The 25,210-nt window shown below is 37.6% G+C and overlaps 1 protein-coding gene across 1 annotated transcript; it reads right to left on the reverse strand.

The window, feature by feature from the left end:
• Nucleotides 1-12,459: 12,459 nt before the first annotated feature.
• On the reverse strand, nt 12,460-12,930 carry LOC131875969 (uncharacterized). The gene has a single exon (XM_059220715.1). The coding sequence runs from the start codon at nt 12,928-12,930 to the stop codon at nt 12,460-12,462; it is 471 nt and encodes a 156-aa protein (XP_059076698.1).
• Nucleotides 12,931-25,210: the final 12,280 nt, after the last annotated feature.

A 25,210-nucleotide genomic window follows, 5' to 3' on the forward strand; every position in this document is an offset into this window, starting at 1 on the left:
AGCAGTTAGCACAACTGTCTACACTATGAATAGGATATTGGTAAAGAGAGGTAAGGATAAAACTCATTATGAATACTAGTATGGTAGATCACCTAATGTCATTTATTTTAAGATTTTTGGCGATAATTGTGTTATCAAGAGAGGTGACTATGTTAATAAGTTTGAGGCCAAAAGTGAGGAAGGCATATTTCTTGGTTACTCCACCAAGAGTAAGGCCTACAAATTTTACAATAACCAAACACAGAGAATCATTGAAAGTGTTGATGTCCAAGTGGATGAGTGTCCTGAAGTCTCAGGAGAAACTAGTAAGGAGAAAAAGGAAGAAGAACCTTTCATTCTAATTTTGGATCCAGAACCAATGAAGCCAAAAGATGATGAAGTAAATGTTGTTGTACCAATTCAACTGGAATAGGTAGATTCAGAAGAATTTGATGATAATGAAGAAGAAGAACCTGAAGATAATGATCATGTCATTCCAAGGTATGTGAGACTCAATCATAATCCTGACCAGATTATTGGAGATAAAGATGTTGGAGTGTTAACTGGAAGAAGAATCAAAGAGAATTCTTGCATGATCTCCACTATTGAGCCTAGAACTGCTAAGGAATCATTTGGTGATGATCACTGGATTAAAGCTATGGAAGAGGAGCTTGACCAGATTAAGAAGAACAATACATGGACCCTAGTATCTAGACTAGTGAATAAAAATATGATAGGTACTAAATGGGTATTTAGAAATAAACCGAATGAAGATGGAGTAGCAGTCTGAAACAAAGCTAGATTGGTATGAAAAGGTTATGCACAGGAAGAAGGAGAAGACTATGGTGAGACATTTGCACCAGTTTCTAGATTGGAAGGTGTTAGGACTCTACTTGCATTTGTAGCATATAAGGGATTCAAAGTATATCAGATGGATGTAAAGTCAGCATTTCTAAATGGAATACTAGAAGAAGAAGTATACATTGAGCAGCTAGATGGTTATGCTTTGATCGATGCAAAAGATATGGTGTGTAAATTACACAAGGCACTATCTAGTTTGAAGTAAGCACTAAGAGCATGGTATGAAAGGCTACATTCACACCTAATGAAGACAACAATATACATCTCAGATATGAAGGCGATAAGATATTGGTTAGTAAAGTGTTTGTGGATGATATCATATTTAGAGGAAATGATGACATGAGTGATGACTTTGCAAATGAGATGAAAAGTAAATTTGAAATGTCTCTAGTAGGAGAGATAAAAAAATTCATAGGTTTGCAAATTCAGTAGATGAAGAGTGGTATATTTATCACACAGTCTAAATATATGAAAGAGGTATTGAAGACATTTGGAATGAGTGACTATAAACCAGTTGGGACACCAATGGCTATAGGTTGTGTTGCTAAATAGATTTGTCCCTTTCAAGAAATTTATTTATTCTTTGAATAGAAATGTAACTCTTGTAAGCCCCTTTATGAAAGGAAAACAAATTACCAACAGTTGGATGAATTAATTAAAATCTGTCATTTGCATTAGAGGGCAGCTCCCCATATGATTTGCAATGAATTTATTATATAAATGAAATGATAATCATTTTTACCAGAAAGCATTGAAAGGCTTCAGCATTCATCCATCAACGCAAATAAATGCCTCCAAACTAAGAGAAAAGAATTTTTTTAAAGGAATTTAATGAGAGCTCACAAGCTCTGATTCACAAACATGCTCACTGTATAAATTCAAAGCATAGCAGAAGCTCAGCAATACTCTAAGTTGATTGATACTATCTAATGCCTCACAGGGCAAGGGGGATCAAGCAAATCAATATGTGTTAGTCTTCCAACAACTAATGATAACCATGAATTGAGAAAAACACAGAGATAACTGATCATACAATGATACCATGCCCATAGCAATTTTCTCAAGAAAGATTATTAATCTTCAAACACAAAGATTCAAAGACTGCATAACATAGCACTTTATTGATAATTAGCCATTCTTTTTTCAGACGATTCATAGAAAAACCAAAATATTATCTGCTGCACCAAAAAATCACAATTTTTTGGAACCCTTACAAAGACAAGCTTTTCAGCTTAAGTAGCCTCTAGGCTCATAGTTTTTACATAACAAAATTACATTTTACTTTAACCAAAGTTAAAGAAACCATTTACTAAAACAGGAAAGAAAACTAAATCAACAGCCATTGCGAGGCTGACACCTCATTCTTGGATTAACTATACTTTCACAGAAGCAAAAGATGTTGTGGATCTATCTTGCTTTTTCACAGAGCCATGCCATTCCAGGTGCGCCGCCGAGAAGTTCAAGATGACTTGAACATAAGGAAGATCAATGTGTTGAATCCTTTGCTTCCACACCTCCTTATCCATATTCACTTGTGCTAGTTTTGCCTTGTGTACCTCCAAATGATCAGAGTAGACTATGAGCATCGATTTGATCCTTGCCACCTTTGAGAAGTCATCTGTGGTCAAAGATTTTATCATCTGAATGGATTGGATTCTTTCCTAAAAAATATTGGTCATATCCTTAGCTGCCTCAACTGTCTTGGCACCATCTTTCATGAGTTGGATGTCAATGCACTTGAGATCCTTTTGTATTGTATCGATCAAATCTGTCAATCCTCTGAGTAATTTGGTGGATTCTTCATGACCTTGTTTGATGATCGAGTTGTGCCACTCCACATTCTTCCTTGATACATACAATACATTATCATCTAGACTTTCTACTAGTTTTTCAGCCAAGAACTTCATCACCCTATATTTTTGTATATCATTCATTTGTGCAAGGACTACCACCCATTTGATTCTCTCTTTCTCCCAAGCCACTGTTTCCAGCTCTAATTCCTTGATGACAATTTCGGCATCTTTATAAACTTTTACCAGATTAACAATGTAATTTGATCCCTATTGCATAATAAGATCCAACCATTTATTTAACATTTCTATAACTAATCTGTTCCTTTGAACCTGGTCCAACATCTTCTGATTGGCCGAAAATTTGGGATCAAATGATACCAATATCTGTGACAAAGGTTGGGGATTTGGACTATGGATGGCATTGATATACTCAGCCATTAGAGTAACAGCTTGCCTCAATTCCCTTTTGTCCTTTTCATCCTTCCATGTTCTTGAAATTATTCCAAATTCTTAACATCCACAACATACGAAGCAACTCCCAAATCTATCTATTCAACTGTAAAATCTTCCTCAGTAGCTTTATTGACATCCTTCCCAAGAATTGGTTTGGCTATCTCAGTCGTCCAGTGACCTGTTGCTTCATCTACTTCAAGCATTGTCTGCATCTTGAGTTTCTTTGACTTTGATGCCTTTCCCAAACATCTACTGACCATGTCCTCCATAGGGATTGTAATCGGCACTACACTTCGTTTCTTTCCAACAGCAACTTCCAACCATCATGGTGTGCTTGTAGACTCTTTAGGTGAAGGAGTTGTTTGTATATCGGGTGAAATGACAAAAACCATGGTGTTGATGGGGTCTTGTCGGCTTTCCTCTTCCTTGCTCATGTCCATTTCCTTCATTTTAGGTTCATCCAAATTTTGTGGATCCATTGTTTCCTCTATCTCTTCACTAGGGTCTACGTCAACAACAACCTGTTTCAATATGGACTCCCTACTCTTCTTCTTACTTCTGGACTGAATTACTTGAGCAACTGTGAGACCTGATGCTAACATTTTTGACCTCCTAGGTTGGATTTTTCCAACAATAGGGCTTGAAACAGCTGCAACATTAATAATTTCATTAGTGGAAGAAATGGCAGATTGAGTCACAATGTGTGAATCTATTCTTAGTTCACACAACGTCATGTGAGATCCCTCCTTAAACTTTTGGTTTCTCAACCATATTTCTATTCTTCTCACAACATTGAAGGTTCTAGTTTGAATACTGTCATCCTCCTTTTTATTCCAATCAATTTCTAGAATTGGTTTTCCCTGAACCTCTGTGTCGAACTCAGGATCTAGGACATCTTCCCCTGTATCTTCTTATACTCCAGATATATTAATTAGAAGCTTCATGGTAAATATTTTTTGCAAAGTGAACCTTGACCATGTTGATATTTTGGTATGGTTTTGTCATTGATGTCAACACCTACTGGAGCACTAGCACTTTGGAGATCCAGCAACATTTATCGACAAGCAAGTAACTATTGCACAGTTACTGATATATGGCTCACCGGTAGGAAATAATGATCACCAACACTTGGAATGATATGGAAGACACTTGGTAATGTCATAGACATCGTGTAGACACTTTGCTATGAAGAATTAATCATTGGTATATTCATATTTGCATTTTTGCTTTTACCGGCAAATAGGTCCAAGGTTATCTAGGGTTACACCGCAAGGTTTATCTTTTCCAGATCAGCATGGCATGCTATGGAGATGATTTATTATTGTTGTAAATGCATTAAGCCAACATGTTCAATTGGTTATTGCATCGGATATTATATTGTTTATAAAATGTTTTTATTGTAATATCTTGTAGAGCCAACCTACTAAAATTGGTCTTAGGTTATGGTATAAATGTAAGATCTTATTTGTAAAGGTATATGCGAGATTAAGTAGAGGCATAAACAAAGACATCATTTGAAGGTGAAGAATGTTGTGGAGGAACCTTGAGTGAGGATGAAATTGTTTGAAAAATTTTAAGAGGATTGCCACTGGCATATAAAATGAAGGTTACTGATATAAATGACTTGAGAACAATGCTTAATACATCAGTAACTAGGGATACACTGATTGGAAAACTTTCATCTTTTGAAATTGAGGAGTTTGGCCTTTTGTCTAATATAAAGACAGATTTGGCCTTTAAAGCATCGACATCATCTACTCCATCATTTGACAAATCAGACTAGAAAGACTTTTATGCAAGACAACTTGAAGAAACTAGGAAGGAGAACGAAGAGCTTGAAGAACTTGAAGCACTATTTGCAAGGAAAATGCCAAAAGGTCTGGTTGGAAGTAAGTATGAAGGTAAAGCACCCTTTAAATGTTTCAACTACAATAAGATTGGTCATATGGCTTCGAGATGCCCTGATAGACATGCTAGACTAAGAGAAGAAGCTAGAAGAACATACAAGCCTAATCCTAAATATCAGAAATACAAATTTAAGAAGAATGAAGACAAATCTTGTTACATTGCTGATGAAGGTGTGACTGATGATTCTGATGAGGATCCAGCAGACAATGGATGGGTTTTTATTGCTATAACAGAAGATCAACCGACACCTATTGCTCAACCGGTAGAACAAGCCCTAGCAGCTAAAGTTTAAGTAAAGGATGAATGGATCATTGGCTCAGGATGCTCACATCATATGACAGGAGACAAAGGTAAATTCGTGAACTTTCAAGAATACAATGAAGATTTAGTAAGATTTGGAGATGACAAAGCCTATTCAATCAAAGGTAAGGGTTCAATATCTCTTGATGGTAAACATAATACTGACAATGTCTACTATGTTGAAGGATTGAAGAATAATCTTTTAAGAGTTGGTCAATTAGTTGAGAAGGGATTTCAGTTACAATTTAAAAATGGAAAATGTAAAATCATGAATAGAACTGGTTTGGAAATTGCAACTGGTAATTAGACTAGAGGTAATATCTTCCATTTGAATAACAGTGAAAAGACATGCTTGATTGCACATATAGATGAAAGTTGGTTATGGCATAAGATAATATGTCATCTAAACTTTGATTGCATGGTAAAAATCAGTACTTCTAAGGCAGTTAGAGATCTACCTAAAATTGTGAAACCTCAAAATACAATTTGTAAGGAATGTCAATTTGGAAAACAAGTTAGAGCTAGTTTCAAAAGTAATCTAGAAAAATCCAATAATGCTCTTGATTTAACTCACACTAATTTATGTGGTCTAGCTAGAACTAGAAGCTTCCAAGGTGATAGATATTTCATTCTAATTATTCATGATTATTCTAGAATATGTTGGGTTACTTTTCTCAAAGAAAAATCCAAAGCACTTGGAAAGTTCAAACTGTTCAAAGCAATGGTTGAAAATGAAACCGGTAAGAAAATCAAATGTTTCAAATCAGATCAAGGAGGAGAATTCACATCTAAAGACTTTAATACATTCTGTGAAGTGAATGGAATCAAAAGACAGTTATCAGCACCCGGACACCACAGCAGAATGGAGTTGTTGAAATGAAAAATAGAACTATCTTGGATGTAGCTAGAAGTATGTTATCTAAAGCAAATTTACCACGTGTATTGGAGAGAAGCAGTTAGCACTGCTGTTTGTACATTCAACAAAGTTCACATCAAAAGTGAAACTGGTAAGACCCCTCATGAACTATGGTTTGGTAATACTCCTACTCTTAACTATTTCAGAATTTTTGGAAGTAAATGTTATATTAGAAGAGATGAGTATATTGGAAAATTTGATCCTAGAAGTGATGAAGGAATATTTCTTAGTTATTCATCTAAAAGCAAGCCATATAGATTTTTTAATAAAAGATTGCAGAAAATTGTTGAGAGAACAAATGTAAAGATTGGTGAACAATTCAGAGGAACTTCAAGGTATATAGACTCTGAACCGGTAATAGAAATTGTGACAAATGAACCTACACTAAATTCACTAGTACAAAATGAAGATCTAGATACCCTAGTACCATTAGAGGATTCCATAGTAATTGAAGAACAACAGCAAACTAAGACACCCCGGTATGTAAGATTGAATCATTCTGAAGATTAGATAATTTGAAACAAATTTAAGGGAGTTATGACAAGAAGAAGATTGGAAAATGAAGAGGTATGTCTTATTTCTCAAATTGAACCATCATCTATCAATGAGGCATGTGAAGATAAATTTTGGATTAAAGCTATGGAAGAAGAATTAGGACAAATTGAGAAAAATAGTACTTGGAAATTAGTTCCCCAGCCTAAAGATAAAAATGTAATTGGAACCAAATGGGTATTTAGAAACAAACTAAACGAAGATGGTAAGGTTGTCAGAAACAAAGAAATACTAGTGTGTAAGGGATATTCTCAGAAAGAAGGAGTTGATTATAATGAAACCTTTGCACCGGTAGCTAGAATTGAGGCAGTCATATTATTCTTGGCTTTTGCAGCTCACAAGGACTACAAAGTTTATCAAATGGATATTAAATGTGCATTCTTGAATGGAGATCTTGAAAAGGAAGTCTATATTGAACAACCTGATGGATTTTCTTTGACAGATGACAATGATATGGTTTGCAAGTTAAGAAAAGCTCTGTATGGATTGAAACAAGCCCCAAGAGCTTGGTATGCAAGGTTGGACAAGTATCTTTTAAAGATTGGTTTTACTAAAGGAAATGCAGACAACAATTTATATTACAAAATAACTAATGATGACATCTTGATTATAGAAGTATTTCTTAATGATATAATCTTTGGAGGAGAAGATGGAATATGTAAGGAATTTTCTATTAAAATGCAGCAAGAATTTGAAATGTCTATGATTGGAGAAATAAAATTCTTTTTAGGATTGCAGATTTCACAAACTGATAAAGGTATATTTTTGAGTCAATCCAAGTACCTAAAAGAATTACTAAAGAAATTTGGGATGGAGAACTCTAAACTGGTAAGCACACCTATGACTACAAATGACAAATTATCTCAAAGGGATGAATCTACACCTATTAATCCAACTAGATACAAATCTATGATAGGAGGTTTACTGTATTTGACACAAACCAGACCTGATATTATGAATGCAGTATGTATTGTTTCTAGATTTCAAATTAATTCTAGGGAAAATCATGAATCAGCAGTAAAAAGGATTTTTTGATACTTACAAGGCATAGCAAATCTTGGATTATGGTATCCTAGAGATGAAAATTTTGATCTATGTGCATACACAGATGCAAATTGGGCAGGAGATGTGTATGATAGAAAAAGCACCACTGGAGGAGCATTCTTTCTTGGAAAGAGATTAGTTTCTTGGTTAAGTAAGAAACAGAGTTGTACATCTTTATCAACAGCAGAATCAGAATATGTTGCAGTGGCAACTAACTATACACAGGTACTATGGCTTAAGCAAATGTAGAAAGACATAAAGGTAAAATGCAAGGAACCTATTACTATATATTGTGATAACACTGGAGCAATTGATATATCTAAGAATCCAGTATTACACTCTAAAACAAAACATGTTTCTATCAAACTGAATTTTCTAAGGGAAAAAGTTGAAAAGGAGATAAAACTAGTTTATGTGAATACTAGAGAACAACTTGCAGATATTTTCACAAAACCTTTGCCTAAGGAGACTTTTGAATATCTCAGAGATCAACTTGGAGTCATACCACCACCAGTAGAGACTTAGACAGTTGATGATTGTCATCAACCGACAGAATTGAAAGATGAATCTTTTACTCTGGTCTTTGATGAGGAAGCTACTTCTCAAGGGGAGTAGTTGGTATATTGAATTGATTGGTATTTTGTATATGAACCTGATTTTTGAAACTTTGGCATTTTATGTCAAAGGGGGAGAGATATCTATGGAAAAACACATTATCTTTTGAGGAGAGATTGGTAGAAAGATTGGTATTGAAAATAAAACTTTGAATAACATATGTTGCTCCCAGGGGGAGAGATTGTTGTTTAGGAGAGATTGTTGGTTTTTAGTATTTGGCATTTCTGTTTTGGCACTTTGATGGTTTTTCCATCTTGTGTTGCCATCAATGCCAAAGGGGGAGATTGTTGGTATTTTGGCATGGTTTTGTCATTGATGTCAACACCTACTAGAACGCTAGCACTTTGGAGATCCAGCAACATTTACCAGCAAGCAAGTAACTATTGCATAGTTATTGATATATTGTTCACCAGTAGGATATAATGATCACTGGCACTTGCAATGATATGGAAGACACTTGGTAATGTCAAAAACATCATGTGGACACTTTGCTTTGAAGAATTAATCATTGGTATATTTATATTTGCATATTTGATTTTACCAGCAAATAGGTCCAGGGTTATCTAGGGTTAGACCGGCAAGTTTATCTTTTCCAGATCAACATGGCACACTATGGAGATGATTTATTATTGTTGTAAATGCATTAAGATGACATGTTCAATCATTTATTGCATCGGATATTATATTGTTTGTAAAATGTTTTTATTGTAATATCTTGTAGAGCCAACCTACTAAAATTGGTCTTAGGTTATGGTATAAATGTAAGATCTTATTTGTAAGATCAAATGGGGAATACGAAAAAGAATTGTGAGAAGGTATATGCGAGATTAAGCAGAGGTATACACGAAGACATCATTTGAAGGTGAAGCTAGGTTTTTGTAGAAGCATATCAGCATTACACCAGTATTGAATCCAGCATATGAAGATGCTATTTTGTGTAGTACATTCTTATTGGATTTAACCGTCCAACTGTAGGCAGTGTGACTCCCATTTTGTGATTGAGCAATGAGCTTTAGGCTGTTGGCCTTTCTGCATGTGCAGACCCCATTATGTACACTTACTATCTGCAGTAGTATCATCTGATTGTGGGTAAGATTTCCCACCATGGTTTTTCCCTTTATAGGGTTTCCACGTACAAATATTGGTGTTATGTGTTGTGGATGACTTTATGTTTATTTTTCATGCATTAATCTTTACCGGTATAACAATTTACTATTAAAAATGTCTACCGGCATACTTAACTAGTTTACCAGTATTAAGAATTAAGTTGGTTAGTTGGTTTTTGTTTTGAATTTATTAGACAACTGATTCACCCCCCCCCCTCCTTAGTTTTTTCCGGGACCTAACAGACCACAGTCTTTACCTTACCTCATATTCATCACTGTAATTCTCCCAGTAATCCTCTGACTGAGGCTCATGGAAAAAATGGTTGTCTACATTTAGGTTTTCAATGGCATAACCTCTACTGTCAAACTTTCGCCTTGCCACATATGGCTGCAGGTTCATCCTCTTGAATTCTAATTCTAGGTTTAGGGCATCAGATATAGATTTGTAGCTATAGTATATGAGTTCAAATGGGAATACAATTCCAGACTTACCCTTTATTCCCAATCTTTTATCAATGTTAGCTAGCTACCTGCTCACCTCTATAAGTACATAGCTATCGAAAGCATACCTAGGCAGCTTGAATGGTTGACCCTCAAAACCACCTACCCATAGGTAAGTAAACCTAGGGAATTGAATAAAGTAACTACCATATATGATTATGAACTCTATTGCTTCAACAGACATCCTCTTGTTCACATTCCCCTGGAGCTCAAAAACAAGTCTTCCCATGAAGAGTCCATTCCATCTATCAATTTGCTCAACATGTCTCTATTGTTGTAATAGGGGATAAAAATTATACACCCTCATCCCATCTACTCAATTTTCATTGGGAAAATGAGGCCAATCCCTTGTACAAGCTAGTATGTAGAAAAGATAAGAAGACATGTAAAAACCTGTCATTCCCACAAAATTACTCAACCCTTCATGAAGTCTTTCTACAATTACCTGAGACCAATCGAGATACATGTCACCAAATAACACCACCTAGATGAAAAAGTACATCCAATCTTTCCAATAGAAAGAATGTGAGTTTCCCTTCACCCTGTTTAGAAGTATCACAATATCCCGCACTTCTGTGATGAAGTGCTCTCTTGTCAAGGGTTTTGGCAATCGTGACCCCCCCTTTCTGAACTTTTAGGAGCCAATTCCTAGAAATCACACTTTTGTACTTATTCTTCTTTGCCAAGAAGTAGGCATACGAGTTCCCAATGGTTCAGTTCTCATATTCATCCTTGTGTGGAATTCCCATTGTCGCCATTATTGTTTCTTTGTTGATATTGACCAGCAATTCACCATTACTAGTTCTGATGCATCTATTCTCTATATCATACCTATTCATGTAAGTCATCACCAAATACAAACATGGCTTGACAAGTGGAAAGGCAGCAACTTCAAAAAGATCACTTTTCACTATTTTCTCCATCATTGAACTAGTTTGAATGTTCTTGGCTCTCTCTAAGATATCCCCTAAATCAACATGAACCAAGGAAGTGTCTTCTAGCTTGGGTAATATTCTCACTAGACACGAGGTTCGACCAAGCTTCAGCAATATTTGCCTCATACTGCCTATCTATACTTCTAACCAAGAATTCTAAAACAATTCAGAATTCTACTCTAACAATTTAGAGATTTTCCTCTTATACTAAAAAATCTTCAGAACTTAAAGAAACAAAGCTTAGGAGGAGTCATCTGAACTTACCCATTACCACCATGAAAACTGGAAACTTCCTCAGGAAATCAGAATTGGTTTTACCTTCAGCGCCTCCAATTTTGCTCAAGTATGGTAGCTGCAACCCTTACAAACTATGGAAATAAACTCATACTTTCTTTTTGATCAGACGGGAAAATATCTATAAGGCCACATGCTTCATAATGATTTACTAATGCGTGCAAAGTAACAATGAAATGACTAAAATCTGACAGCTTCTTAATTATCCATCACTTCCACACAAGTAGTTGATGCACTCATGATTACTTTCTATGCTTCAAATTTTAAACTACTGAATGAGGGAATATTCCTTCTTGCTGCACCACTTTCATTTTCATCAAAAAGCCTTAGAGTTATTTTTGAAGTGAACTCATGAACCTTGAACCGTTTGACCAAAAGTTCAATGGTTCAAGTTCATTTATGAAGTACATCAATGAATGAGTGGCACATAACAATACTGGGAATGAGCATCAACAATGATTATTAAGCACAAGCCTTGAACTGTTTGAACTGCTTGAGATTCGGTTCAAAGTTCAAGGTCGGAAACTAACTCAAAACATAAGGACACGTGCTCGTTATACAACAATACAATGTCGCAGCTCACAAAAGACATTTTGAACCTTGAACCAATTAAGGTTTAGGGGTTCAAAACTCAAGACATAAAACAAAGACGCGCTTGATCTCATGAAGACAAAGACCACTAACGACTTTTTCCTAAAACGCACTTTGAACCTTGAATCTATTGAACCTTTAGAAAGAGTTCAATGATTCATGTACAAAAGAGAACAAAGACCCGATGGAAGTAAAGGCACAATGAAGCAACCCGCATGTATGAACATCAAAAGGGAAAATTTCAGGGGGGACTAACATCGGTTTTGACTGGGGACTAGAACTGTGAGGGAACTAGAAATCAACTCCAAAATCTCTGGTTTCGCAGGCCGACTTTATTTAAAAACTGAAAAGACACACAACTGCCAAACAAATAGAACACTGTATATAAAACCACAAGGGACACTCCTTTACAACTGATATAATTTCAAATCCTAACCATTATAGGTTAGAGGAAGCGAAGTACCATCTAGATATGCAAGTTTGAATGAATTTTGTCCTTTTACCTCATGAATCAAGAACGGTCCTTTCCAGAGCGATTCAAACCTTGCATGTGCCCCTTTGGGTTCTCTTGTTCTGTCCCAGAGAAATACTTGATCACCTAGCATGAACTTTCATGTCCTTGTCCACTTGTCAAATATCTTCTTCACCCTCATTTGATGCTCTATTATCTGGTCCACTGACTTATCCCTTTTTTCATCAATTCGGATCAAATGCATAATCCGTTTTTCTAGAGAATTCTGAAAGTAAGCGTCTTCAATGATAGTTTGTAACCTAGTAACTGCCAGTTCCAAAGGAAGTGCTACCTGAGCACCTACACCATAGACCAGTTCAAATGGGGACATCATGATATCCTGCTTTGGCGATGTACGATCAGCCCAAAGGGCTTCATATAGCTTTTTATGCCAATCCTTGAAGTTTTCACTCACTAATTTTTTCATGATATTTATGAGGTTTTTATTACTAGATTTAGCCTGACCATTTCCCTGAGGGTAATAATCAGAAGAGTGAGCAAGAGAGATTCCATGGTCATAGAAAAATAAAGAAATCTCAGTAGAAGAGAAATTAGCAGCATTGTCAGCCATAATTTTTAGCGGGACCCCAAATCGAACCAAGAGGTTCTCTTTCAGAAAGTTACAAACAACCTCCGAGGATATCTTCCATACTAGGATGGCCTCAACCCATTTAGTAAAATAGTTTGTAGCTATCAATATATATGTGTGTCCTACACTTGAAGTAGGTGTTAGAGGGCCAATAAAATCCAAACCCCATTGCTTGAAGGGTTCATCCACAACCACAAGTTGGAGTGGTAATGCTGCAAGCTGCGACTTACCTATTAACAACTTACATTTTTCACACTTGGCCACCCATGCATACGTGTCCCTGAACATCCCAGGCCAATAATAACAATTCCTTAAAATCTTGTAGGTAGTCACCATTGAAGAGAAATGGCCGCCACAGGCTTCGTCATGAAATGTTTTCAACAGAGACTCTTGGAGCGATTTATCAACAAAATGCAAGAAGGTCCCATCCAATCCCCTCTTATACAATACATCATTAAAAATGACATACTTAGTGGCTTTTAACCTCAAGTTCCTCTTCTCTTTTGAAGAAATATATTCTGGGTAATCTCCATATGTCAAGTAGTAAGCAATATATGTGTACCAGGAATCCTAAAGGCCAACAAAAAAGACTAAGGGCAATTCCTCTATCACTTCCTCTTTACTCTCAGCAATTAGCTTGCACAAACCCTGCCCTCTTACCAATTTTGTGGGCCTAATATCTAAATTGAACTCTTAAATTTTTGACACCTGAGAGGCTCTATTATTCAATCCTATGTCTTGTTGTGTCAATATACTCTTGACTGTTGAATGAGGCACAAAAATGATTGTGTGAGGATGGAGAATATAATACCTGAATTGCTTTACAACCTTCACAACCGCATATGCTTTCTTTTCCATTATTGAATACTTCAATTCATTCTTTTTTAGTGGTACACTCATGAATGATATCGGGACTTTATCATTATCCTCATTCTTCTGTAATAAAATTCCTGACATAATGTGCTCTGAGGCATAACAGTAGATAAAAAAATCCTTACTAAAATTAGGGTTAATGAGAACAGGCACATGACCAATAGCATTCTTAATTGATTCAAACGCCTTCTTCCCCTCCTAATTCCATTTACAAACTTGTTTCTCACTCATCAAATTCACAATGTATCTGGTAATCTCTGCAAAATCTAGGATGAACCTACTTAGAAAATTTAACTATCCGAAGAAGGATCTAACAACATTCCTACTTGATGGTAGAGTTAGTTGTTGAATTGCTCTCACCCTCTCAGGATCTATTTTCACCCCTTCCTTAGAAATGATATGACCGAGCAACTTACCCTCTATGACTCCAAACATCGACTTCTTCGGTTTCAAGGATACCCCATGCTCGCGGCACCTCTATAACACTTGTCTCAGGTCCTGCAGGTGATGCTTTCTTCTTTTTGAGAATATTGTTAAGTCATCCAGATATACAACAATAATCTTATCCTTTAAGTGACCAAAGGAAAAATCCATAGCATGCTAAAACATTTCTCCTGCATTAATCAAATTGAAAGGCATTCGGCTATAGGCAAATGTACCCTAGGGAGTAATAAAGGCAGTTTTATGTTGATCATCATCCTGAACACTGATCTGATTATATCCCAAAAATCCATCAAGCATGGACATCATCTCTGATCCTGAAACTGTTTGTAGAATGTGGTCCATGGCTGCTAATGGATAGTTATCTTTTAGGCTAGCCTGATTTAGATTTCTAAAATCTACACAGATCCTTATTTCTCTGCTTTTTTTCTAACAGGTATGATATTAGCTATCCATGTAGAATGATGGATAGGATATATAATCCTGGATTTTAACATCTTATCCACTTCTTGAAATATAGCCTCTGCTACTTTTGGATTGAGGCTTGTAAGCTTCTGCCAGAAAGGACTTACTCCAGGTTTCAGGGGAATCTGATGCTGGAATTTTCCCTCTCTAAAATTTTTAAGATCATCATAGCACCAAGAAAACATGTCCTTTAACTCCAACAAGAGACCAATGAAGCTCTCCTTTTCTGCAAGCATACAACACTTTCTCAAATTGATATATTTAGGTTCATCCTTTGTACCAATGTTGATCTTTTTGTAACCCCCAATATCCTAAACCTCTGGGGATTTATCACCTTTGTTCTTTTTGTAGGTGCCATGACGATCAAACAAACGCTCCAATAAAACCAACCCTTTAGGGGTCTTGTTTCCTATCAACTGTATGATTCCATTAGGCAACTCCTTGGCTCATTCTGGTGAGAATTATTTGCACTCTATATTTGAACCTTCAAAATATATGGCAGAAAACATGTCTACACTTTGCATAAATTTATTGATTTTTTTGTCACTTTCAAATACCCGCCAAAACTCAGAGTTGGCTGGGACACTAGGCCGATATACCAACTCTACCCTATAAATATCATCAATAAATTCAAGATGTGGGACAAGTAATGAAGCTGAGACTGCTAATGAATCTGCTTTTGAATTCGATTCCCTAGGTATTGCTTCAATTGGAAATGCATTGAAATCTTCAATTTCGTCCCAAACCCTATTCTGATAGTGTTTCAATCTTTCATTTTTAACATTAAACATCCCTCTAACCTATTTTACAATCAGTTCAACATATCCTTTAACCCACAGGAGTTTCACCCCCAATCTCTTAGCTTCGGCTAAACCTAACAACAAAGCCTCATACTCGGTCGTATTGTTGGTATTTTTGAATTCTAATTTAAAAGAGAAAGGAATATGATTGCCAGAAGGTGGGATTAACACTACCCCTGCACCTGAACCTGACGCTGCACAACTACCATCAAACTCCATTAACCATGGGATTTCTTCTCCCTCAGGTTGTGATGGACCTCCCACTACCTCATTATCAGATAAAATCATGTAGTTTCCAAATTGACAATCATGATACAGAATTTGAGTTATTGGGTCATTAGAAGGGAAAATAGTGAATTTAGACTTTGGTTCAGGCTGTAGAATGACTCGTTATTTTCCAACGGGGATTGTAGCTTGAGACCAATCCATTTTAATTTCACCATCTAAATCCCTACAGAAAGTATGACTTAGGAGCATGCCATAGCTAGCTAGGATGTCAGCTATCAAAATAGTCAACTTAGTTCTTTTATCTGGGTGGGAAGCAAGAACTCCTTGAGTATCCTTAATTTGACCTAGCAGAGGAATTTGTTTTGAATCCATAGAATAGCACCTGCCAAAAAAATTTGTCAGGGACAACCCTAATGCTTTAGCCACTGTAGAAGAGGCATAATATTGTCCGATGCACCTGAATCTATAATACATTTATTCAAAATGTGACCATTTACGAATAATGATATGTAAAAGGGTTGTGGTTTTGACTCAAGGGCAGGTACAGAATCATCTGTTTGAAGAGCAGTTATTTCAAGCATCTTTTCATAAGTCGTAGGGTGAACTAATTCATTACAATGTGAAGGCAATATGGCATTTACTGATTGTTGTGTCCCATTAGCCCATTGTACATTATTCCCTTTTACAAACTGGACGAGCCTGTCTAGTTCTTTAGGATTTAGCTTAAGGTACTTGGCAGGTGTAATTTGAATTTGAGAAGATTTGCAAAATTCTACAATATCAAATGAACTTTCTTTTTCAAAAGACTTTAAAAATGGAAGTTCTTGCAATTTTTTATCATTGTTACGAAATTTTGGATCAATCCCCTTACCTTTGAAAGCCACCACAGACAATGAAGAAGCACCTTGAGGTTTTACATTTTGTTGGTTTCTTGTGAGCACACCACATGAAGGATCCTCTAAAGTAACCAAAACATCACCTCCTCTTTCTGAATCTGACTCGTACTTAAGGAAATGGATTTCAGAGTCACCAAGTTGCTTTAAAGATTCTTCTTCGCCCCACTCATTTGAGGTATCTTTAGAATTCATCAGTTGTGCATAACACACCATTTTAGGACATGAACTACCATCATGTTCATCGGTGAGATGAAAAACACACATACTCCCTTTAGGTGGCAGTGCCTCAATTGCTAATCATTACTGGGCAGGGGGTAATTGCAGAGTCTTATTCCCATAGCCCAAAGACTGGTTTGTATTCCTCCTAGGTACATCTTGATAGGGAGATGGGTATGAGGTACTGGCTTTCGGAAACTTTCTTTTAAGAGTAATCACATCATTCATTAGTCACTGGATTATGGGGTCAAAAGAAGTAGAAGGTTGAGCAATGGGTGTTTGTACTTCTCTTTTCCATTTATCTGTCATGATTAGATCATCTTCCAACTCAACTACAAGTGTTTTAGTAGCACTCAAATCTGCAACTCTTTGCTTGCGAATCAAGAAACCTATTTCTGAAGGCATAGAATTAATAAAGAAACACTTAAGGTTATCATCTGAGGGCTTTTGATTAACTAGAATTTTATTCACAATCTTATCAAATTTTTCTACAAATTCCCTCATAGACTCTGGAATTTCCTTCTTTAATTGGGCCAATTGAGCCAGGAGAGAATGTCCATCATCAGCCACTTTGAATCTTGCCTCAAACTTCATTTTCAAATCTTGCCAAGTTCTTATCACACTATTTGGGAGGTGATAGAACCAATCTGCTACTACTCCAGTTAGTGTTTAGACAAACAATCTTATAGAAACATCTTCATGTTGAACTGCTATTATCCCACAAGCCACATTGAATGCATTCAGGTGCTCATCAATGGTGATTTTTCCATCCCCACTAAATTTTGGCAAGTGATCTCTAGCGCCTTTGGGTAAGGGATTCAGATTTAAACCCAAGTTCAATGGACCTATAGCATCCCCCCAAGGATTATTTACTGCCATTAGAAGTATGATATTGAGTGAAGTCAGGTTGATTATATTTGGTAAAGCAATACCATGCAAGGTCAGAGCTGGACAAACTGCGGACACAGGAGACGTTGGTGATGGGGAAGGATGCCTACTTTGTGCTCTTCTTTGAGGTGAAAAAGTGGGTTGAAAATTTAGGTTTTGTAACTCCTAAAAGACACAATCAACTACCCCCTCCCTTCTTTGGGACCTAGTATATCTCTTTGACTCTAGTCTTGCAACTAGGCAACCAGTCTTATGATTTGACTCCCTAGTAGAGTCGCCAAAAATTTGTTGGTAAACAGATTTGTCCCTTTAAAGAAATTTATTTATTCTTTGAACATAAATGTAACTCTTTTAATCCCCTTTATGAAAGGAAAACAAATTACCAACAGTTGGATGAATTAATTAAAATTCATCCTCTGCATTAGAGGGCAGCTCCCCATATGATTTGCAATGAATTTATTATATAAATGAAATGCTAATACTTTTTACCAGAAAACATTCAAAGGCTTCAACATTCATCCATCAACACAAATAAATGCCTCCAAACTAAGAGCAAAGAAATTATTTAAAGGAATTTAATGAGAGCTCACAGGCTCTGATTCACAAACATGCTCACTGTATAAATTCAAAGCATAGCAGAAGCTTAGCAATACTATAAGTTGATCGATACTCTCTCGTGCCTCACTGGGCAAGGGGGATCAAGAAAATCAATATGTACGAGTCTTCTAAAAACTAATGATAACCATGAATTGAGAAAAATACAGAGATAACTGATCATACAATGATACCATGCCCATAGCAATTTTCTCAAGAAAGATTACTAATCTTCAAACACAGAGATTCAAAGACTACATAACATAGCACTTTATTGATAATCAGCCATTTTGTTTTCAGACAATTCATAGAAAAACCAAAATATTATTTGTTGCACCAAAAAATCACAGTTTTTTTGGAACCCTTACAAAGACAAGCTTTTCAGTTTAAGTAGCCTCAAGACTCATAGTTTTTACATAAGAAAATTACATTTTACTTTAACCAAAGTTAAAGAAACTATTTACTAAAACAGGAAAGAAAACTAAATCAACAGCCATTGCGAGGCTAACACCTCATTCTTCGATTAATTATACTTCCACAATGGCAGAAGAGGTTGTAGATCTATCCTGCTTTGCTGCAGAGCCACGCCTTTCCAGGTGCACTGCCGAGAAGTTCAAGATGACCTAAAAAATAAGGAAGACTAATGTGTTGAATCCTTTGCTTCCACACCTCCTTATCCATATTCACTTGTGCCACTTTTCCCTTGTGTACCTCCAAATGATTAGAATAGACTATGAGCATCGATTCAAACCTTGCCACCTTTGAGAATTCATCTGTGGTCAAAGATTTTGTCATCTGAATGGATTGGATTCTTTCCTAAAAAATCTTGGTCATATCCTCAACCGCCTCAATTGTCTTGGCACAGTCTTTCATGAGCTGGAATTCAATGCACTTGAGATCCTTCTATATTGTATCGATCAAATCTATCAATCCTTTGAGCAATTTGGTGGATTCTTCATGACCTTGTTTGATGATCAAGTTGTGCCACTCCACATTCTTCCTTGATACATACAATACATTATCATCCAGACTTTCTACTATTTTTTCAGCCAAGAACTTCGTCACCCCGTATTTTTGTATATCATTCATTTGTGCAAGGACTACCACCCATTTGATTCTCTCTTTCTCCCAAGCCATGGTTTCCAGCTCTAATTCCTTGATGACAGTTTTGGCATCTTTATAAATTTTTACCAAATTAACAATATAATCCGATCCCTAATGAATAATAAGATCCAACCATTTATTGAACATTTATGTAGCTACTTTGTTCCTTTGAACATGGTCCAACATCTTCTGATTGGCCAAAGATTTGGGATCAAATGATACCGGTATCTATAACAAAGGTTGGGTATTTGGACTATGGATGGCATTGATATACTCAGCCATCAGAGTAATAGCTTGCTTCAATTCCCTTTTGTCCTTTTCATCCTTCCATGTTCTTGAATTTATTATTTTTGTGGATGATTTCAAATGCTTAACATCCATAGCACGCGAAGCAACTCCCAAATCTATCTTTTCAACTGTAAAATCTTCCTTAGTAGCTTTATCTGCATCCTTCCCTAGAATTGGTTTGGCTATCTTAGTCGTCCAGTGACATGTTGCTTCATCTAGTTCAAGCATTGTCTGTGTCTTGAGTTTCTTTGACTTTGATGCCTTTCCCAAACATCTGTTGACCATGTCCTCCATAGGGATTGTAATCAGCACTACACTTTGTTTCTTTCCAATAGCAGCTTCCAACCATCGTGGTGTGCTTGTAGGCTCTTTAGGTGGAGGAGTTGTGTGTATATCGGGTGAAATGACAAGAACCATGGTGTTCATGGGGTCTTGTCGGTTTTCCTCTTCCTTGCTCATATCCATTTCCTGCATTTTAGGTTCATCCAGATTCTATGGATCCATTGTTTCCTCTATCTCTTCACTAGGGTCTAGGTCTACAACAACCTATTTCAATATGGGCTCCCTACTCTTCTTCTTACTCCTGGACCGAGTTACTCGAGAAAATGTGAGACCTAATGGTGACTTCTTTGACCTCGTAGGTTGGATATTTTCAACAATAGGGCTTGGAACACTTGCAACATTCACAATTTCATCAGTGGAAGAAATGGCAGATTGAGTCACAATGTGTGAATCAATTCTTCATTCATGCAAGGTCATGTGATATCCCTCCCTAAAATTTTGGTTTCTCAACCATCTTTATGTTCTTCTCACAATATTGAAGGTTCTAGTTTGAATACTGTCATCCTCCATTTTATTCCAATTAATTTCTGGAATTGATTTTCCCTAAACCTTTGTGTTGAACTCGGGATCTAGGACATCTTCCCCTGTATCTTCTAATACTCCAGATATATTAATCGGAAGCTTCATGGTAATTATTTGTTGCAAAGTGAACCTTGACCACAGTCTTCTCCTTACCTCATATTTATCATTGCAATTCTCCCAGTAATCTTCCAACTAAGGCTCATGGCAAAAATGGTTATCTACATTTAGGTTTTCAATGGCATAACCTCTACTGTCAAACTTTCACCTTGCCACATATGGTTGCAGGTTCATCCTCTTGAATTCTAATTCCAGGTTTAGGGTGTCAGATATAGATTTGTTGCTATAGTATCCGAGTTCAACAGGGAATACAATTCCAGACTCACTCTTTTTTCCCAATCTCTTATCAATGTGAGCTAGCTATCTGCTCACCTCTATAAGTACATAGTTGTCGAAAGCATGCCTAGGCAGCTTGAATGGTTGACCCTCAAAACCACCTACCCGTAGGTAAATAAACCTGGGAAATTGAATAAAGTAACTACCATATATGCTTATGAACTCCATTGCTTCAACAGACATCCTCTTGTTCACATTCCCATGGAGCTCAAAAACAAGTCTTCCCGCAAAGACTCCATTCCATCTATCAATTTTCTCGACATGTCTCTATTGCTGTAATAGGTGATAAAAATTATACACCCTCATCCCATCTACCCAAGGTTCATTAGGCAAACCAGGCCAATCCCTTGTACAAGCTAGTATGTAGAAAAGATAAGAAGACATATAAAAAATTGTCATTCCCACAAAATTACTCAGTCCTTCATGAATTCTTTCTTCAATTACGTGAGACCAATCGAGATACCTGTCACTAGATAACACCACCTGGACTAAAAATTAAATCCAATCTTCCCTGTACAAAAGAATGTGAGTTTCCCTTCACCCTGTTCAGAAGTATCATAATATCCCACACTTCTGTGACGAGGTGCTCTCTAGTCAAGGGTTTCGACAGCTGTGACCCCCCTTTCTAAACTTTTAGGAGCCAATTCCTAGCAATCACACTCCTGTACTTATTCTCCTTCTCTGAAAAGTAGGCATACGAGTTCCCAATGGTCTAGTCCTCATATTCATCCTTTTGTGGAATTCCCATTGTCGCCATTACTATTTCTCTATTGATATTGACCACTAGTTCACCATTACTAGTTCTGATGCATCTATTTTCTGTATCATACCTATTCATGCAAGCCATCACCAAATCCGGACATGGTGCAACAAGTGGAAAGGAAGCAGCTTCAACAAGACCCTTTTTTACTATTTTCTCCATCATTGAACTGGTTTGAGGGTTCTTGGCTCTCTCTAATAAATCCCCTAAACTAACATGAACCAAGGAAGTGTCTTCTAGCTCTTGTAATATGCTCACTAGACATGAGGTCTGACCAAGCTTCGACAATATTGGCATCATAATGCCTATCTATACTTCTAACCAAGAAATTCTAAAACAAGGCAGAATTCTACTCTAACAATTTAGAGATTTTCCTCTTATACTGATAAATCTTCAAAACTTAAAGAAACACAGCTTAGGAGGAGTCGTCTGAACTTACCCATTACCACCATGAAAACTGGAAACTTCCTCAGGAAATCAGAACTAGTTTTACCTTTGGCGCCTCCAATTTTGCTCAAGTATGGCAACTGCAACCCTTACAAACTATGGAAATAAACTCATACTTTATTTTTGATCAGACGGGAAAATATCTATAAGGCCACACATGCTTCATAATGATTTACTCATGCCTGTGAAGTAATAGTGAAATGACTAAAATCTGACACCTTCTTAATTATCCATCACTTTCGCACAAGTTGTTGATGCACTCATGGTTACCTTCCATGCTTCAAAATTTAAACTACTGAATGAGGGAATATTCCTTCTTGTTGTGCCACTTTCATTTTCATCAAAAATCCTTAGAGTTAGTTTTGAAGTGAACTCATGAACCTTGAACCGTTTGACCAAAAGTTCAACGGTTCAAGTTCATTTAGGAAGTACATCAATGAATGAGCGATACATAATAGTACTGGGAACGAGCATCAATAATGATTATTAAGAAGAAGCCTTGAACCATTTGAACCACTTGAGATCTGTTCAAATTTCAAGGTCAGAAACTAACTCAAAACATAAGGACACATGCTCGTTATACAACAATAGAATGTTACGCCTCACAAAAGACATTTTGAACCTTGAACCAATTAAGGTTCACAGGTTCAAAACTCAAGACATAAAACAAAGATGCATTTTCTCTCATGAAGACAAAGACCACTAACGACCTTTTCCTAAAATGCACTTTGAACCTTGAACCAATTGAACCTTTAGAAAGAGTTCAACGATTCATGTACAAAGGAGAACAAAGACCCGATGGAAATAAAGGCACAATGAAGCAACCTGCAAGTGTGAACATCGAAAGGGAAAATTGCAGGGGGGACTAACAGGTTGTAAACTGTCTAATGAGGATGAAGCCACATTTGTTGATAAAAAATAGTACAGGTCAATGATAAGAAAATTGCATTATGTTGTTCAGGACAGACCGAATATTGCTCATGCAGTTGGTCTAGTTGCCAGATTTCAGATCCCCTTGATACCCCTATCTGCTAACTCTAAGTCGGCCACTGACTATGGGTCATGTGACACCGCACACTCTCAGTATACGAGGTTGCTCAATGTTCTATAGGAACCACTCTGTGATATAATTCCCAATAATACTGTGCCTCTTGGGCTGACCTCTCCACTATCTCTCGTTGCTGCAAACTATCAGAAAATATATGTGCCAATCCTATCAGAACTAGTGCCTGTCGAGTTGCATCCCTCTCACCCTACAGCCATGTCGCCTCCACTTCCACCCTTTGCACTTTGGCCTACAATCCCTCTAGCTCGACATCTTTTTGACAAAGAGAATCTTGGAGCCCTACAATGGTTGTATCTATCTGGGCCTCCTCCAACATCCTCTCTGCCTCCTCCCCCTCCACCCTCAAGGCATCCACATCGATCCTAGCAGTATGAAGACTCTTTCTCAAATCAGCTATCTCCTGTGTTAGCCACCCCACCTCTGCCTCCATGCTCTCCCTCTGAGCCCTCTCTACCTACATCTCATCCTCCATGAAATGAAGCCTCGCTCGATAGCTATCCCGCTCCTACTGTAATCGATTAAAATTAGCCTGTGTCAGTCCTCCCCTCTCCCCCGCTTGTGTCTCAGGGATATCCATGGGAACTGCCTCCCCTCCCTCCCCAACTATAGCCTCCTCTCTCTCGCCAACTGTGGCTTCCATAGCCTCTCCCACTGGGGCATCCCCTCCATCCCCCTCCTCCTCCTCTAGAACCCTCTGCCACACAACTCGAACTCTCCTCTGCCCTCCGCCCACACCACACCCTACGTGAACTACAACTCTCTCTCTTAGGCCATCATCCTCCCCACCCACCACCTAATTAACCCCCAGCTCCAACTCCTCATCATCCAAAACCCTAGGAATGGTAAGCCACACTGACAAGTGCCCCTCCCACCAGCTCTTGTATCCACCTGTCATACCTGAGTCATCCCTCGCTCCCATTTGCTCATCCCAGACTATGTGAAAGGCTGTCTGGAAGCTCGTACGCCCATCCAAGGGACTCGCTATAGGCCCCCAATATCTCACCTCCCATGTGATCCGAGGATACAATGGAATAACCGCCACTATGTCATGTACTTGCTCAAGCTGTCGGGCCACCCTGATTGGAGCATAGTACTCAATGATATACACAGACCTCCTAAATATCCACATCTCCACTCCTGTCCAGTGCAACTGCCAGTCATCCCTCCACCGCTCACACCCCAAAAATGCCCTCCATGTGAACTGAGCCAACTCATCTAGGATCCTCCTCCAAAACCACATGGACATTGTCTGTGTGTAATGTAGCAAGCCCCTGTACCTATCCACAAATAGCTATCGTGGCCGCCTATCCTAAACCCCCAGTGGCCAAGTCATTGTAATGTGCTCCCATGCCCAGATGTTTAATAGTGTCACCCCTGCAGATAAACTAGCATACCCTCTGTACGTCACCAGGTGCATATCATGATAAAGTTGGGCTAGCATCGCTGACCCCCATGCATACTGAAGGCCATCATGCACCATAAAGTAAACACATCTACTCCACCCCAGAGGAAATCCATGTCCACTTAAATTCGGTAGGATCCGCCCACTCAGGAAGCCACAAATCACCAAAACCAATCAAGGAATCTGTCGAAAACCCATCGCTCGGTCCAAGTGCATCCTACTCCTATCTAGCATCGGTGGCATCTCATACTCGCACACCTCCCTTAGATAAAAATTAGCTGCATCCAACTGATACTCAGGGATCACGCCACGAATGGGGATCTTCAAGATCCTCCAAACATCTAATAAGGTCATTGTAGCCTCTCCAGACGGCAAATTAAAGGTGTTATACTGACTATCCCACCTCTCCACCAGCACAGTCATCATAGTAGTATGCACCTGTATCCTAGGCCACCTGCCTACATAATGCAATCTCAGCACATCTAGAACCTCCAGCTCATCACGGCCTAGCTCATGGTATAGACTCATAGCCCCTGG

Source organism: Cryptomeria japonica, chromosome 5 (assembly GCF_030272615.1).
Source record: "Cryptomeria japonica chromosome 5, Sugi_1.0, whole genome shotgun sequence".
NCBI classification, from domain to species: domain Eukaryota; kingdom Viridiplantae; phylum Streptophyta; class Pinopsida; order Cupressales; family Cupressaceae; genus Cryptomeria; species Cryptomeria japonica.